Source organism: Zalophus californianus, chromosome 9, assembly GCF_009762305.2.
Source record: "Zalophus californianus isolate mZalCal1 chromosome 9, mZalCal1.pri.v2, whole genome shotgun sequence".
Lineage (NCBI taxonomy): Eukaryota > Metazoa > Chordata > Mammalia > Carnivora > Otariidae > Zalophus > Zalophus californianus.
This window is the reverse complement of record NC_045603.1, coordinates 88,182,124-88,198,781: the sequence shown is the minus strand read 5'-3', so window position 1 is coordinate 88,198,781 and position 16,658 is coordinate 88,182,124. Positions and strand designations below refer to the sequence as shown.

At 34.8% G+C, this 16,658-nt stretch overlaps 1 protein-coding gene across 1 annotated transcript in view; it reads left to right on the top strand.

The window, feature by feature from the left end:
• Positions 1-16,658, top strand: part of PIK3C2G (phosphatidylinositol-4-phosphate 3-kinase catalytic subunit type 2 gamma) — a 382,139-nt gene that overhangs the window by 89,069 nt on the left and 276,412 nt on the right. The window contains exons 9-11 of the mRNA XM_027593856.1: positions 3,020-3,142; positions 8,338-8,371; positions 13,214-13,409. Coding sequence (XP_027449657.1) covers positions 3,020-3,142; positions 8,338-8,371; positions 13,214-13,409 — 353 coding nt within the window. The remainder of the gene's footprint in view (positions 1-3,019; positions 3,143-8,337; positions 8,372-13,213; positions 13,410-16,658) is intronic.

The following is a 16,658-nucleotide window of genomic DNA, read 5'->3' as shown; positions in this document are numbered from 1 at the left end:
TCAGTGTGTAAATATAAATAGAAATTCACTAAGGTTTATATGAAACTTGGAAAATGGCAAGCTCTTATATGGCTGTTCCTTTGGTCTCCATCACAGCTAAATAACAGTGGGGAGGAAAGGATATGTTGTTTTGTTTTGTTTTGTCTTCCAGAAAGATGCAGAGGAGAAAGTTGTCACCAATCTTCTCCAATGTTCAAAATACTTTTAGGATATGCTTAATATCTAAAGTATTAAAATGCTGATCCTCAGAGTCCATGATACATCAATTATTTCCTAAAATAGACTTGGAATATACCACATAAAATAACAAAAGTGCATTATTGTCAGTTTTCACTAACCCAAAGAGTCAGAGATAGAAAGAATTTAGAGGTAGTCCAGTTCAAATCCTATGTAATGCAAAAATCTCTCGACATTCCTGTTTGCATACCTGTAATGTGGAGGAACTCTCTATCGACAGGACAGTCTCCCAAATTTTGAACAGACAATTTTTACAAAGATTTTCCTCATACTGAGTCAAAATGAGTGTCTCTAAGTTTCCAACCATTTGTTCTAATTTATCATTCCAGAGCTACTTACAGTACATCTAATCACCTTTTCACTTAGCCTTCAAATACTTGGAAATAGTTATCCTGTTTCCTTTTTCTTCTTTTTCTTCCAAGCTAAAGTTTCCTAGTACCATCAACTACCTTTAGTTTATGTCCATTAAACTATAGTCTTCTGCCTCAGGTCTCAGCACTGTGTGCTCCATCTGTGACCCAAACTCCCTTCTCTATCACATAATACTAGATGTTCTGAAATGTTACATGCCCAGCATTCAATTTTTCTTTCCTCCATTGTCTCTTCTTAGACAGTCATATCTAAATTCTTGGCCAGGTGTCACCTCTATGAAAATTATGCTCAAATTTAGTTTTAATATCACTTGAAATCAGATGCTAATGCATGTTTACTATCTGTAGAATCTCTCATATGGTGGATCAGCCACCATAAGATTTGTAAATTTTAGGCTAATTATTCCCCTTCTACAAGGGTTTGTGTGTGTGTGTGTGTGTGTGTGTGTGTGTGTGTGTGTGTGTGTGTGCGTGCATGCACGTGCACACATACACCCATGTGTGTTTATATTAGGGGAAACTCCAGGGTTTTGGAATTTAGAAAAGTGTTTCCATAGAGCAGTTTTGCATTTGTTTCTGCTTGGGTCCAAATTGTCACTATATTCTGGAACAATTTTTTGGCATAAATTCCTGCCATAGTATAAATCCATACTTCCCAGCTACACATACAATTTTTCAGGTAGTCATTTTCCTCACCCAAAGCTCCTAGGTAAAGAGAGGCTTTCTTAAAAGCTCTCTTGGTCAGTAGGCATAGTTTTTCTCCCACCTTTTGCAGGTGACAGTCTATCCAGTGTCAGGGGTTTATTCAGAGATTTCAGCTCCAGATCTGCTCCTTTCCCTACTTCCCCCTACTGGTTTAGTCTAAAATCTCAGCACTTGTCCCATCTTGAGCAGTAAACACCATTCTCTAAGCCTGAAGGCCTAAATCTAATCTGATATTTCCCTCAGGCCATTGTAGCATCAATGTTGAAGACACTGCTCTGGCTTTAAGTTCCCTCTTTAAATTTCTGTCACCCAGAAATTTATCCTTTGTTTTGAGCTAAGCTATACATTTACACTTTGTTCTTACAGTTCATCTAGTGTTTATATGAGCATGTGTTCTGTGTGTGTGTGTCTTCTCAATCCAACAGTTGGCAGAGCTAGAATCTCATTGCATCTCCCAATATCTGGAGGTTGTGTCTGCTTGGTTGTTGCTGTGGAAGGTCAAGCTTTGCATATCAAAAATCACATGCATCATAATCCCATCAAAAATCTTCCCAACATTTGTTGCCATAATTAATGGCACCCTATCTTCTTGGTTTCCCAAGCATAAAACTTCAGAATCATTTAAATCCAAACTTTCTGTTGGCCCACACATCTAATTAATCATCAAGTTAATTCTACTATTAGAAAAATTCACGTAGAATATTCTAGCAATCTCAGCGATTCAGGAATGTAATGAATATAATATTTATTTTTCAGAATTTGAGGAAGATTAAATGAGATAAATAGATCAGATATGAAGCACTTCAAGACTAGAGTTAAGAGATGGAGTAAATTAGCTACTCACTGACCCAAGTCAACTCAGCATTTGCATTTTAATTAGTAATATTTTAAGGATTTCCTCAAATTCACATCACACATCTACTTCAAATGTATGAATGAAAACTAAACATAGCACTAATACATGCCCTTCTCATATTTATTACCTTTCAGTTTCTATTTTATTGGTTATATGAAGATGTACAGTGTCTGATTTCTCATATAAACTGAAAAATTTATGTGAATGAGTAAAAATAAAAAATGAATTAATTAGCTAAAATTTAACCCTTATTCTCTGTCAGGCACTTTTTCATATTTTATCTTATTTAATCATTATAGCAACCCTATAATTAATCATTATTTTTCCAATTTTACAGAAGAGAAAACTTAGATCCACAGAAGTTAATTAGATAATAGTCGCAGGTACAAATGGAAAAGAACCAGGATTTTAACACAGATAACCTTACTGTAGAGCTAAAAACAAAGTCTACTATACTGTTTGGAATGAGTATATTAATAGTATATCAAAAGTTGGGTTGCTCTTCTTTGGGAAAGTCTAATTTGTCAAGTCCAGTTTCAAATGTGATACCCAGAACTAAAGTCCTGTCCAGATTATACACATGGAAAATGTGGTGGGGATATTAACTTCCTATTTATGGAGAGTATATGACTTTCAATTTAATTAATAATGAAGTAGATCTGCTGTCAGGCATATCACAATGTTGACTCATATTGAGTTCACACGCAAATAAAACAACTGGCTTTTTCCATAGGAATTACTCATACATTTTTCTTCTCCATGTTATAATCAAGTAGTTGTGTTTTCTTAATCTGGAAAAGATTTAAGATGTATTCCAAATAAATTGCATCTTCTTATTTTTCATCCATAGCAAAATGTAGATAATATTATTGAAGAAGTAAAAAATATATGCAGTGTTCTGGGGTGTGTGGAGACCAAACAAATTACAGATGCTGTAAATGAACTACGTCTAATTCTTCAGAGAAAAATAGAGGTAAATATACTCATTTATTAGACAGTAATTATTTTAAACCTGAGTTCAATAATTAATAAAGAAGAGAGAAAGAATTTTGAGTAAGTACTGTGTGTTTGTGTGTATGTGTCTGTGTATGTGTTTGCACACGTAATTTCAATCATTTGGGGCTGATGGAAACTTGATTCTATTATACCAAAAGGATTTAATTAAATTAAAAGGAAATTTCTTACACCTTTGAAGTTTGTAACTGCAATATATCTTCCAAGTGAGACTGAAACCAATCCTACCATTCTACCTAGAGGAATAGTTTATATAATAACATTCACAGGCAAGTGTTTATATAGACTATTAATGGTTCTCATGTGCACCAGTATATGCAGGGGCAAGTATCCATGCTTACATGGACAAGCACATATACAGGAAAGAAAAGACCAGTTTTTGTAATATCTTTTGCTGAATTTGCAATGCACACTGCTTATATGATCCCACAGCATGCAATAATATCCTGTTTTCTTCAGTTTAAAATATAAGTATTAGGTGATTTTTTTTTTAATCTCAGAAATCTGATGTAGAATTACATGTGTGATTACTGTCCAAGAAAAAGATTAGTAAATTTGGTCACAATAAATCCATTCAATCTTGTTATTAGTTTAGCAAATGATGAAACAGAAAGATATGATAATAATAATAACTAATACTTCATAGTGCATTGCAATAATAAAATAGTTTCACTTATTTATTATTTCATTTTTATTTTATTTCAATTCATCCTCATATCAATGCCATGAAGTTGGTATTTTAATGTTAATTTTATTATTAAAATCTGATGCTTAGAATGCTTATGTACAGAGGATTAATAAGTAGCAAAATAGAGATTTGAACCCAGGACTCTTCCTCAATATATGTGAAACTTCATAGCAGAGAGTGATTACATGCATTCCTTATCTGCATGGAAAGCACAGACTACCTTGAATATGTCAGGCTTCTTCTGTAAAACTGGAACAATAATAATTAATTATAGGGTTGCTATAATGATTAAATAAGATAAAATATGAAAAATGACTGACAGCCTCTTCCTCAAAACATATATGAAACTTCATAACAGAGTGATTACATTCATTCCTTATCTGCATGGAAAGGAACAGCACAGGCTACCTTGAATATGCCAGCACTGAAATTTCAAAAAGATTTATTTAGAAAGTGGACAATTATACTAGTATATATAAATCATCATCATTGTTTCAAATAGATGACTATGAAAAAAATCAGTAATTTCTTAATGTCATATTTCATAAGTTTTATTTTAACTAGAACTTGTTTTTGTAATTAGAGAGTAATAATGAACATAGAAATTTAAATACCTTATTTGCATTACATAGTGACAGCGATGACTCAGGAGCAGTGGAATCATCCTACCAAAAGATTTTCCAGATAAACATTCATTAAAAGCTAAAATCCCAAAGCAAAGAAGAAATCAAAATTTAAAAAATATAATGAATAAATACCAAAATTTGATGTCTGAAATTAATAACTATTTATTTTATTACATTTTTCTTAATGGGAAAATATCTATTCTTATACCTTCCAATTACAGAAGAAAATGAAATAACTATGTAGTCTCCAAATCTGTTTTTATATGTACATATTAATATTCATGGTCTTCTTAAATGATAACAAGGTAAAAAATTTGAAGTGATCACACTTAATCTGGTCATATTTTTTATTCTGTGTCAGAATGGGAAAATTATACGTAGTCTTGAAAAGCCTATCATCAGTATGTTGTGAAAATAAGTATTTTTTTTTTAAAGATTTTATTTATTTATTTGAGAGAGAGAGAATGAGAGATAGAGAGCACGAGAGGGAAGAGGGTCAGAGGGAGAAGCAGACTCCCCGCTGAGCAGGGAGCCCGATGTGGGACTCGATCCCGGGACTCCAGGATCATGACCTGAGCCGAAGGCAGTCGCTTAACCAACTGAGCCACCCAGGCGCCCCTGAAAATAAGTATTTTGACAAACTCAAAAACTTAAGAATTATATGATGCTAAGAAGAGCTTTCCTTTGCATATAACCCAGTTATATGCAAACAATGAATCATGGAACACTACATCAAAAACTAATGATGTAATGTACGGTGATTAACATAATAAAATAAAATTAAAAAAAAGAATTTATATTAATATATTGAAAAAAAAAAAGAAGAGCTTTCCAATAGCTAAAGTTAAGTCAGGATAACGAGATAGCAAGAGTTAACTTTCAACAAGCAACTAGTTTCTCTTAGATTATCATATTTGGAAGGCAGCTATGCTCACCACTATACCACCAACGCAAATTATCATATTTGGGAGACATTATAAGCACGTAGAGCTGATGATAAAATACAAAGAGTTTAAGGTCATACAAATATGATTTGAACTCAATATCTACCAGTTTTTAGCTGAACATCCTTGGGAAAATTAATTCACATCTCTGAGTTTCAGCTTTCCTCATCGCATGTACACATGCATAAAAAACTAACTAAATAAATAAATAATGGCAGAATTTGCAGGGTTTCTCTGAGCATTACAAATAATGTTAATAAAGGTCCAGATGATAGTGTTTCTTGCATGAGTCATTATTATTACTGGAGATAGTGGGTGCTGGTGGTAGTTTTGGAGACGCCTCCCCATGTAACAAACATGAAGGTTTTAATTTGCACAAGCACCACTTAGGTCCTCATTTTCTCACAACAATTGATTATAGCCAGCCTCATGACAGATGTGAGCCTTTGCCGGAGGAGGAGACCACATGCATGAATGTGGGCACATGTTTTTCCACCTGTTAAGACCACTTGGTTGTGCTTCAATTTTTATGTCCGGCTTTCAGTGAATCAGTACAAACAACTGATCAAAGAATGAGGAAAATCTAATTTTAAGATAAAACACTTCTAATGCTATTAAAATATTACTAGATACAAAAAGCTCTATCTTTAAAACATTCATTTTCTGAAACTCCCTAAAAGAACAAAAATAACAATTTTCTTAGAAATATCAAAACTTCAATATAGCTGAAGCCAAAAGAATCCTTCAAAGAAAAACAGTATTTCCTAGGAAAGCTATGAACAATTATAATTCTCAAAAAAAACTCATATTCACATTTCACATTTCTTATCTACTTATGAGCACTAAATTATATGTGATTATTGACACATAAAAATAAAGAGTTGACAATCACGAGTTTTATTTCATATATGTCAATGGCAAAAAATAGTTTAATACCCCTTAATAAGCAGATTCTTATTTTGAATACACTTTAAAAGTTCACTTATTCTGACCTTCATTCAAATTTTTTGTTCATCTCTTTCTCTAACCTAACCATGAGCCCACCTATATAAGAATGTTGGTACAAATAGTAAGCACATTTTTCAGAATTCGTGTAGTAACCAACTGCAGTTAACAATGCCAAAGTATCTACAGTGTGTCTACCCACCGTGAACCGAAGATCAAAGAAATACTGAGAAAAATGAATCTTCTGCCAACAAACTCAAATTTGAGAAGCTTTCCTTTCCCTTGGCTGCATTTTTTGGTCAACTTGTAAGAGACTATTTCCTGCCATACAGAGAAGTAATTAGGTATTTATTAAATGTAAGTTTTGGCAAGATGATGAATTATATCACAAATACAATTATACTCTCGCTCATGCTCTCACTCAGCATTGGAAACAATTTCCATCCTTCAAAATTATATTCCAGATTCTCACATAATATATTTCCATTACATGTTTGTACAATAAATGAAACACAAAGTGAAAAATATGGTCTTACATACTGTGCTGTAGGTGGATGTCATGGTGATTTTAAAATACAAGTTTATATTTCTGAATAAATTGAATTCTAGTGAAGTCAAGCTAACATTTTTAATAGTCTCACCCACATGGATGGGGTGAAGATCTTATGTGTAGTTACTAAGTCTAGTGGTTGAAACTATGCTCCAGTGAAATATTGTATCTAAGAGAAATACTTCTGAAAAGGTTCATATGAACAATGCTTTTAAGTGAAAAGCTGTATATAAATTTAATTACATTTTAAAGACGATAGAAGTGTTTTCTCTCTAAAGGAATATTGTAGCAAGTTCTTTGTTACAAGAAAACAATTATTCCTCAGTTTGTTTGAGAAACTGGGCTTTCATTAATTAAAAGCAAACTTGTCCAAGCAAAATTTTTTAAAAATTAGCATTAATTAAAATGGATCATAGGGCACCTGGGTGGCTGAGATGGTTAAGCGTCTGCCTTCAGCTCGGGTCATGATCCCAGGGTCCTGGGATCGAGTCCCGCATCGGGCTCATTGCTCAGCAGGGAGTCCGCTTCTCCCTCTCCCTCTGCCTCTCCACCTGCTTGTTCTCTCTCTGTCTCTCTCGCAAACGAATAAATAAAATCTTTTAAAAAAATGGATATTAGAAAATGTTTTTGCTTTTGTACTGAAACTTTATTTTTAGTGAATCTGTGAATCACCTTACATAGGTTTTGTGATAATGAATTTATCACCAGCGATTCCTAAACCACTAAAGTAATTTTAGGCCTCTAACAAATATAAATGCAAATAAACAAACAAGCAAATAAATAAATAAAACCATACTAATGGAAGTGAACAAAAATGACAATAAAAAATAAAATTTCAGGTAGTACTTTTTAAAAAAAATTTAGGATATGGTCACCAATGTTTTACTATCAGTTTTTTTAAAATCTCCTAAGAATAAATAAAAAATGAAACCATATCATGAGTCTGTATAATTTTGCCCACGTCGATCCAGCCCTCTTTTCATTGCAGCCCAAACTTTGCAAGTGAATAACTGCTAATAATAAGAACTGGACATATTAAACAGAGAATTAAAATGCACTTATTTCAAAAAATCATTCCCTGCTGTGGAAGGGGAAGTGAGGTTAGCCAATATATACAGAACTGTTGTAATAATACTAAATAGGCTTAACTTATTCTAAATTTTTTTCAGTCAAAAAATTTAGACTGTTTACTAAAATATTCAGAAGGCTTTTCTTTCATCTTACAATTTAGCTTCCTTCTGTTTATGAAGCAACACTGATATATGACACCAATAAATATTTCGTGTTTTTACCATGCCAGAGAAACTTTAGTGTTTAGATCTGGATATTATCAGTTTGATTGTTTTGTGAATTTGTTTTCTAAATAACAATTGTATCTTCGCACTTATTTTTCTTTTTCAGAATTTTCATCAAAATTCAGAGACTTCAGCAAAAGGTAAAACCCACATTTAAAAAAAACAAGTTATAGAAACCAAAATAATTTATTGTTTTTTCAATTATTCATCCAAATATAAAGGTAACACATACACAGAAATATTTTTTGAAGTGAAAATGCTTTGCTAAAACTCTTTTTACTGATGGAAATGATTATTCTACAAGTGAATAAAAATCCACTCTCTAAACTTCTAGCCTGACATTTTTAAAGAAATGGGAAAAGTCAAGAGATCTATAAAAATGAAAGGAATACTGAAAATATTCTTATAACCATTCCAAGAAAATATAAAATTTTATTTAGCTAATTATATGTTGATGCAAGTAGAGTCAGAAAAGTAGCAGATGTCTTTCTTCAAAGTCACTAATTTCAGATTTAAATTCAAACTCTATTTGAAAGACCAATTGAATATAATATGTAGGAGGATTAGGTTCTGGAATAATTAGTGTTCACAGAGGCTCTGAGCCTATAAAACTGCAAGCCACAGAAGGACTTCACCTCTACAGAAAATAGTGGATGAGTAATAGTATGATATAGAGCAAAGAACCCAGCTTTTTAATTTCAACTCTGCCACTTTTTGACTCTGTGTGATCTTAGAGAATTCTTTGATCCTAAGTTTCCCTAATATGCATAGAAGTCATGATAGCATTTAATGTGCAGGATGTGGTCAGAGTTGTTCCTGTTTGCAAAAGCAAATGGTATTTGGCATATCAACACTCTAAGTACCTTCAAGGAAACTAACCCACAGATGTTCAACTCACACTCTAGGTGTAGAGGTCATAGTGAAGTACAGATGATAACCCCAACCTGCCTTCCAAGCCTTAATCGTTTTTGGGAGAAAGTTATGGACAGAGGGATATCTTCTCAACTCTAATTCCCACCAGTCAAAAGAAGACACAATTACATTTGAAGAACTCCACTTCACATCACAGAGGAAAATGGAATGGCAGAGGGTATGGAGAAAAAACAAACAAACAAATTGCTAGTGCAAAAATCCCTGTTCAGGCATTCATAAAACTCCAGAATATCATAAAAGAAAGGAAAAGATAGACACCCCCTAAAAATATCACTAACAGAGTCCAAGTGATAGAATGAGGAGTCAACAAACTGTAGGTATGCTTATACGGAATTGGACCTCCCTTTCTTTTAGGAATGTTGGAATAAAATGCCTTTATCCCATATTCCTCAGGGGTTGAGATATAAGATCCCACAAAACTGTGTAGGAATGTTCCCAAAGGTTTATATTCAATGCTAAATCATCACAGATTCTAATTAATGTATTTTAATCAAAAATATATTGCCACTGTTTCTCAATTTTATGATACTATAACTCTTTTCCCAGAGTAAAATCAGGTGTGATAAACATTATTACTCCATATTTCACCACCAAGCCCAGTATCTTGTGTCCCTAGTACATTTCTGAGGATATCTGAAATGTACTCTTCAACCAGAATTCTGGTGGTAAAACATAATGCATAAGTACACATCTCTATATTACCTCAAAAAAGCAAATTATAACCAAGAACTGTATTTCTGCACAAGAAATCAAGAGTAGTTTTTGAGTAATTATCCAAATAATTAAGATTTCCCAAAATACATGCTGGGGCTTGAATTAATAAGATCTCTGAACCAACTTTATGATTTATTTTAGATGTGTATTCATTTGCACAAGATTGAGAATTAACAAGAAGTTTGCTACTTCCCCGCTTCAGAGTACCAACAGCACAATGTGGGGACCTGGGAAACATGTTTCTATAAATTTATAATTCCCTGCCTCTGTTGTTCAGGAGAATCCCTGTTGGTTGGCCTCCAGAGTTTGATGAGTCCTATGCTGCTTTACTCTTCTGTTTTATTAATTGCTACTGCTGATTTCTCAGAGAATTTTAATTAGAGCTCTTTCATGCTGCTTGTCCCCTCAGACTGTTTCAACAAAGGACACCAGTTTAAGTAAAAATTTGGCCATCTTATAAATTTTGTACAAATTTATGAATAACTAAGTGAATAATAGCATGTGTTGAACAACAACAACAACAACAAAAAATTTAATTATGGACAGCCCTACTGAGGGGCAGGATGTGGGAAGAAGCTCCATGCTGAAAATAGCCTGTTTTTTTGAGTAGCCAAATTGTCTGGTAATGGAACACTGCAGACTAATGGAGGAAAAGGCTGGCTCTTTGTATTATTTTCTTTGCAAAACAACTAGAAACTACAAGCAATTTATGCTTCAGAAACAACTTGATGAGGAAGTGCATGTGTTTGAAAAAAACAACAGCACTATTGTGTGACTTGACTTGGCATGCATCAAATCACATCAAATCACATCAAATCACAGTCTTTTTTTAAGAACGAATTTTCTAACGATGTGCTTACTCGTTCTCTCGACTCCTCAGCGGCCTGGGGTTTGGTCACAGCGCTCTTCTCTGAGTTGTGGGGGGCGCCCCGCTCAGGCCCGGAAGTGCGCCAAGCCGCCGCCACCGTGGGCGGGGCTGTGTGCCGAAGGGGTGTCTGGGACCCCAAATGGGACAGATGAGAGCAACGTCCTGGTCAGCCTGTGGAAGCGGAACCTCGAGTCTGGAGAAGAACTGGGGTCCCAGGCTGGACCACTACAAAAGCAAGGCCATACAGCCCATCTTCCTCATCAGGTATTCCCAATACCGTATGGATGCCTCCTCGCAAAAGGATTTCACTACCGACTCCCCTAGACGGCAGACGGGCTGAGCTAACTGGTGTCCGACTTGCAAGCTTGGCGTTGAAGCTTAATAAAATCGAGCATTCCTCCATGACTCACATAATAGAAACCACTGACATCATCAGCAAACATGTGCCAGGAGTCTGCAAAGTCAGCACAGACTTGCTGAGGGAAGGAGCCCCCATCTAGCCTATGGAGTGGAACCTGCCCAAGTCTCAGTGGAAGCCAGAAAGGGAGGGTATTACGAAGGCAGAGCCCGAAGGGAGGTGTCCTGCCAAACTGCAGCCACCCAGCAGACGCCAGGCAGCGGAACAGTTTGGAGGCCATGCGCTCTTCCGCAACGTGTTGTGTCTGGCGCCACACTTCCTCCACAGGGCTGGCTCCGCCTCTCCCTCAGCAGCCGTGGCATTAGCCACTTGGTGGTCCCGCCCAGTGGCCAAGTAGGGCTCAGGACCCTCGGGGACGCAGAGTTCAGGCCTCCTGACAAGATCGCCCGCTCTCCTCCGCCCTGTGCCTAGTTCAGTGGGTGCCACTAAAGAACCGCAGATTCCTTCTCCGTCTTCCCCCCACCACGGGCTAAGCTGCGGTTCCATGTCATTTCTCCAGGACGAAGTGGCGGAAAAATAGAAATACCGAAAAGGTGGCATTACCGCATGTTTTTCTGGCCCAGGATGGGAAAGGATAGCATTCAGATCAGACCAGCCTGATTTCTTTCTCAGGGTTTTCTGCCTTACGCTTGTCTACCAGAACGAACCTGTAGGATTTAAGGAGCCTATTTCGGGGATTGGTCGAAGGCTGACAGATGCTGTGTGAGGATGATGGACAGATTCACACCGACGGGTCTTTGACCATGACCACAGCTAGCTGTGCGAACCCTCCGGAGACTCCTTCAGCCAAGCCCGTCGGGCATGAAGGACTCCGAGGAGGGCACCAGAGCTTCCATTCACAACTTCACTTCATACTGTTTTTTCATTTCCTAAACCATTTTATCGCTTAAATATTTGTCGAAGATAGTCCTGATCTGGCTTAAAAAATAATAATGATTGAGCTTTTATATTTGGGTTTACTCATTTAACTTTTGAAACACTATTGTAGTGGAATATTAAAAACAATCACAAGTGAGTATATTAATGTATATGCATATTAATGCATACAAAATGTCAGTAGTGAGAATTATTCCCTGGCCCCACTAAGAGGTCTGACACTGAACTCGACCCGTGGGATAACGTTCATCATCCTCATAAGCTTCTCCATTGTAATGGCGTCATCTTTCCTGATTTTGATTCAAAGTTCACAACCTGTACTACCTGGTCCATTTCATCAGTCTCTTTTTCCTCTCAGGTAGGAATTTTTTTCAGGAAAGAGAATTTATTGGGAGAACGAAAACCAGGAAAGTTTACCTTAAATTCAGTGATTAGGTCTTTTCATATGGTCTGGGATATATTGGTATGCCTTTATTTAGTACACACTCGGAGCTATTAGCCCCTGTACTTAGTCTTTTTTTTTTTTCATTTTTCTTCCTTCATGACAAGTTACTTTTAGGAATAATCAATAAACCCCTCTTAAAAAATTAATAGTAAAACTTAAGGCTTTTATTTTGAAGAGATTTAATAAGCATCATAAATCTTTCATTTCAGGCTTATTTCAGATCCCAACCAGGTACTATTACTGTTCTCTTTTTACAGCAGCACAATGTATATGATTAGTGTTCAGTTAATGTAAGCATCATAGCATCGTCAAATTTATTATGATTAATTTTTAGATGGGATTTGTTTGAAGTACTTCCAAGCCATGTAAAAAATCTGTTCCTTGTCTGAAAAGTAATTCTAAACAATAATAAACTGGAACAAAAAATATTGCAAATTATAGAATGCCAAATTAGTAATCAAAAACTCTGGTTTATGATTAAAGGCCATGCTTCCAAGATTTCTGCAACTGAAGATATGAAAGCTTATTGATTATCCATACTACGATTGGCTAATTCAGGCTGCATACAGAGGCACAAATGGCTAATTGGCTTCAGTTGGTGGATGGTCATTTTAATTAAATTTTATTTAAAATTTATCATAAGATATTTCAAAGTTGTAATTGATGGCTTACAATAAATATGGCCCTTCAGAGATGGCCCTGATTTCCATCCTTTTTTTCCCCCTTAGGCTTGATAGAGAAAGTGACAACTGAACTATCCAGGTCCATCTACCAGCTTATCAATGCTTATTGCTGCAGCTTTTATGCAGATTTCCAGCCTCTAAATGTACCTGATGACATTTCCTATGTAAATCCTGGGCTCCATTCCCACCTTAGCTTCACGGTGTATGCAGTTCACAATATTCCAGAGACTTGGGTGCACAGGTGAGTGGTAGTGAGTTTTTCATAAAAATGTTAATTTTTACATGGCTTCTAATTAGAGTATAATTTGTCTTGTTCTTATTTGCAGGAGCAAAGATTTTGTAAAAATTTTGAAATTTAACCAGTGTAGATTTATCTTAAAACCATTTTTAAAAACTTCATTCCCAAATGCACATTCCTTTTTCCTCAAGTCTTTTCCCATTCTCCATATTAAAAATTGCTGCATATTGTCAGTATATCATTAGGGAAGCCGAGAATGCTCATCCTATTTAGCGATTGCCCTAATTTTTTTTTAACATTTGAATTTAAATGACTAATGCTAATTAATAGAACAGAGAGAGAGAGATAGCACACACAGGGAGTAGTACTTAATAGAAAAGAATCACTCTGATACCCATCAAGTTGTGAGTGGTAGATATTTTGTGAAATTAGTACCTTGATAAAGTGGGAATTAGCCAAGAGTTATTTGAGTTACAATGGAAATTAACCACAATTATGCATGGAGCGTTGCTAGATTTTAGGTTGGCTCTATTATGCAGCATTTTTTTGAATAACATAATTAGATTAATATTATAATCATTTTAAATTCCTTATAGATTAAATCTATAAGAGAATGTGGATTAAATCAATTAAAGTTAATAAGAGAATAGTAATTTATAAATGGATTTATTGTACCCACCCACTTCGCACCTCAAAGAAAAGCTGAAACCATTTCAGTAAAAAAGAAAAAATTGCTATATGTATTTTTGCAAGTAACTGACCTGTACAAATAGTTATAAAGTTAATTAGAAAGAAAAAAATTACCTTTGTAAAAAACACTATCTACCTGTGTACACATACACATAATTCTTTAAATCCATGAGATGAGGGGTCCCCTGGGTGATTCAGTTGGTTAAGTGTCTGCCTTCAGCTCAGGTCATGATCTCAGGGTCCTGGGATTCAGCCCTGTGCCTGGCTCCCTGCTCAGTATGGGATCTGCTTATCCCTCTCCCTCTGCCCCTCCCCCCCATTGTGCATGCGCACGTCCTCTCTCCCTCTCTCTATCAAGTAAATAAATAAAATCTTTAAAAATCAATCAATCAATGAGATGAGTATGTAAAAAACACTATTATCTACACATACCCATATTTCTTTAAATCCATGGGATGATTCTTTTATACCTTTTCTTTCTTAATTTTATGAAAATTTAAAGGCCTGATGTATAATATAATAAACTGCTACTCTGATGGTTTCTTACAATATTTTAACCATTAGTACATACTTATTAATTTTAATTAACATGGAAAAACTATGTAGCCAGATAAATATGGATAAAGCTATATGCACGAACCTTCATGTATATATGGGGTGACAGTGTTGTTTATTTTTTTCTATTTTTTTTCTATTCTCTGCTTCACTTATTTCTGATGTAATACTTATGATTTTCTTCCTTCATTTAACTTTGGACTTAGTTTGTTCCTCTTTTTCTAGTTCCTTCAATATAAAGTTAGGTTTTTTTTTTATACTTCTAATATAGGAATTTATAGTTATCAACTTCTCTCTTAGTACTGCTTTTGCTGCATCTCATAAGTTTTGGTATGGTGTGTGTTCATTTTCGTTTGTAACAATATATTTTCTAATTTCCCATTTGATTTCTTATTTGACCATTGATTATTCAAAAGTGTTAATTTCTATAAATTTGTTAATTTTCCAGTTTTCTTTCTGCTATTGATTTCTAGTTTTATCCCATTGTGGTCAGAAAATACATATGGTATGATTTCAGTCTTTTCAAATTTGTTAAGACTTGTTTTGTGACCTAACACATGATCTATGCTAGAGAATGTTCCATGTGTTCTATAGAAGAATGTGTATTCTCCTGTTATTGGATGGAATGTTCTGTATTTATCTATTAGGTTCAATTTGGTTGTTGTATCCATTATTAAAACAGGGCTATTGAAATCTACTATTATTGTGTTGCTATCTGTTTCTTCCTTCAGTTCTGTCAATGTTTGCTTAATATATTTGCTCCAATTTGGGGTGCATATATATTTACAATTGTTATATCCTCTTGACGAATTCACCCTTTTTATCGTTATATAATGTCCATCTTTATCTCTTGTGACATTTTTTGACTTAAGGTCTATCATGTCTTATGTATGAAAGGCAACCCCTACTGTCTTTTGATTGCCATTTGTATGGAGCATCTTCTTCTGTCCTTTCACTTTCAGCCTATATGTGTCCTTAAGTCTAAAGTGAGTCTCTTGTAAGCAGCATATAATTGGATCTTATTTTTTTATCCATTCAGCTATGGTATGTCTTTTGATTGTGGCATTTACTCCATTTGCATTTAAGGTAACTAATGATAGGGAAGGACTTAACTATTGCCATTTTTTCCACTGTTTTCTATTCTTTTCCTCTCTTGCTGTCTTCTTTTGTGTTTTGTTGATTATTCATAATGGCATACTTTGATTCCTTTATTTTCTTTTGTGTATCTTCTCTAGATAGGCATTTTCTTTGTGATGACCATAGACCTTATATAAAGCATCTTACATTTAAAACAGCTTCAGTCACTTACAAAAACTCTGCTCTTTTTTTCTCCCCTCACCACACTTTATGTTATTGATACCACAAATTACATCATTTTGTTTTACATATTGTTATAATTATAGTTTTTTAATACTTTGCCTTTTACCTTCTATACCAGAGTTAAGAGTTGTTCATGCACAATTACAAAGTATTTTACTGTATTCTGTATTTGTCTACATATTTACCTTTACCAGTGACCTTTGTACTTTTGTATGCTTTTGTGTTGCTATCTAGCTAGCATCTTTTCATTTCAAATTTGAAGACTACCTTTAGCCTTTCTTGTAAATCAGATCTTGTGGTGATGACATTCCTCAGGTTTTGTTTATCTGGGAAAGTATGTCTTTCTCCTTTATTTTTGAAGGACACTTTTGCCAGATATAATATTCTTGATTAGCAATTTTGTCTTTCAGAACTTTGAATATATCATCCCACTCCCTTCTGGCCTGCAAGGGTTCTGCTGAGCAATCTGCTGATAAACTTATAAGATCTCTCTTTTGTGCGGTGGGTCACTTTTTTCTAGCTGCTTTCAAAAGTCTTTCTCTTTGACTTTTGATAATTTGATTTTAATGTGTTTTAGTGTGGTCTTCTTTGGGCTCATCCTAGTTTGGTTTGTGGGGTTTCTTGAATCTGGATGTCAATTTCCTTACACACAATTGAGAACTTTTCAGCTATTATTTCTTTAGATAA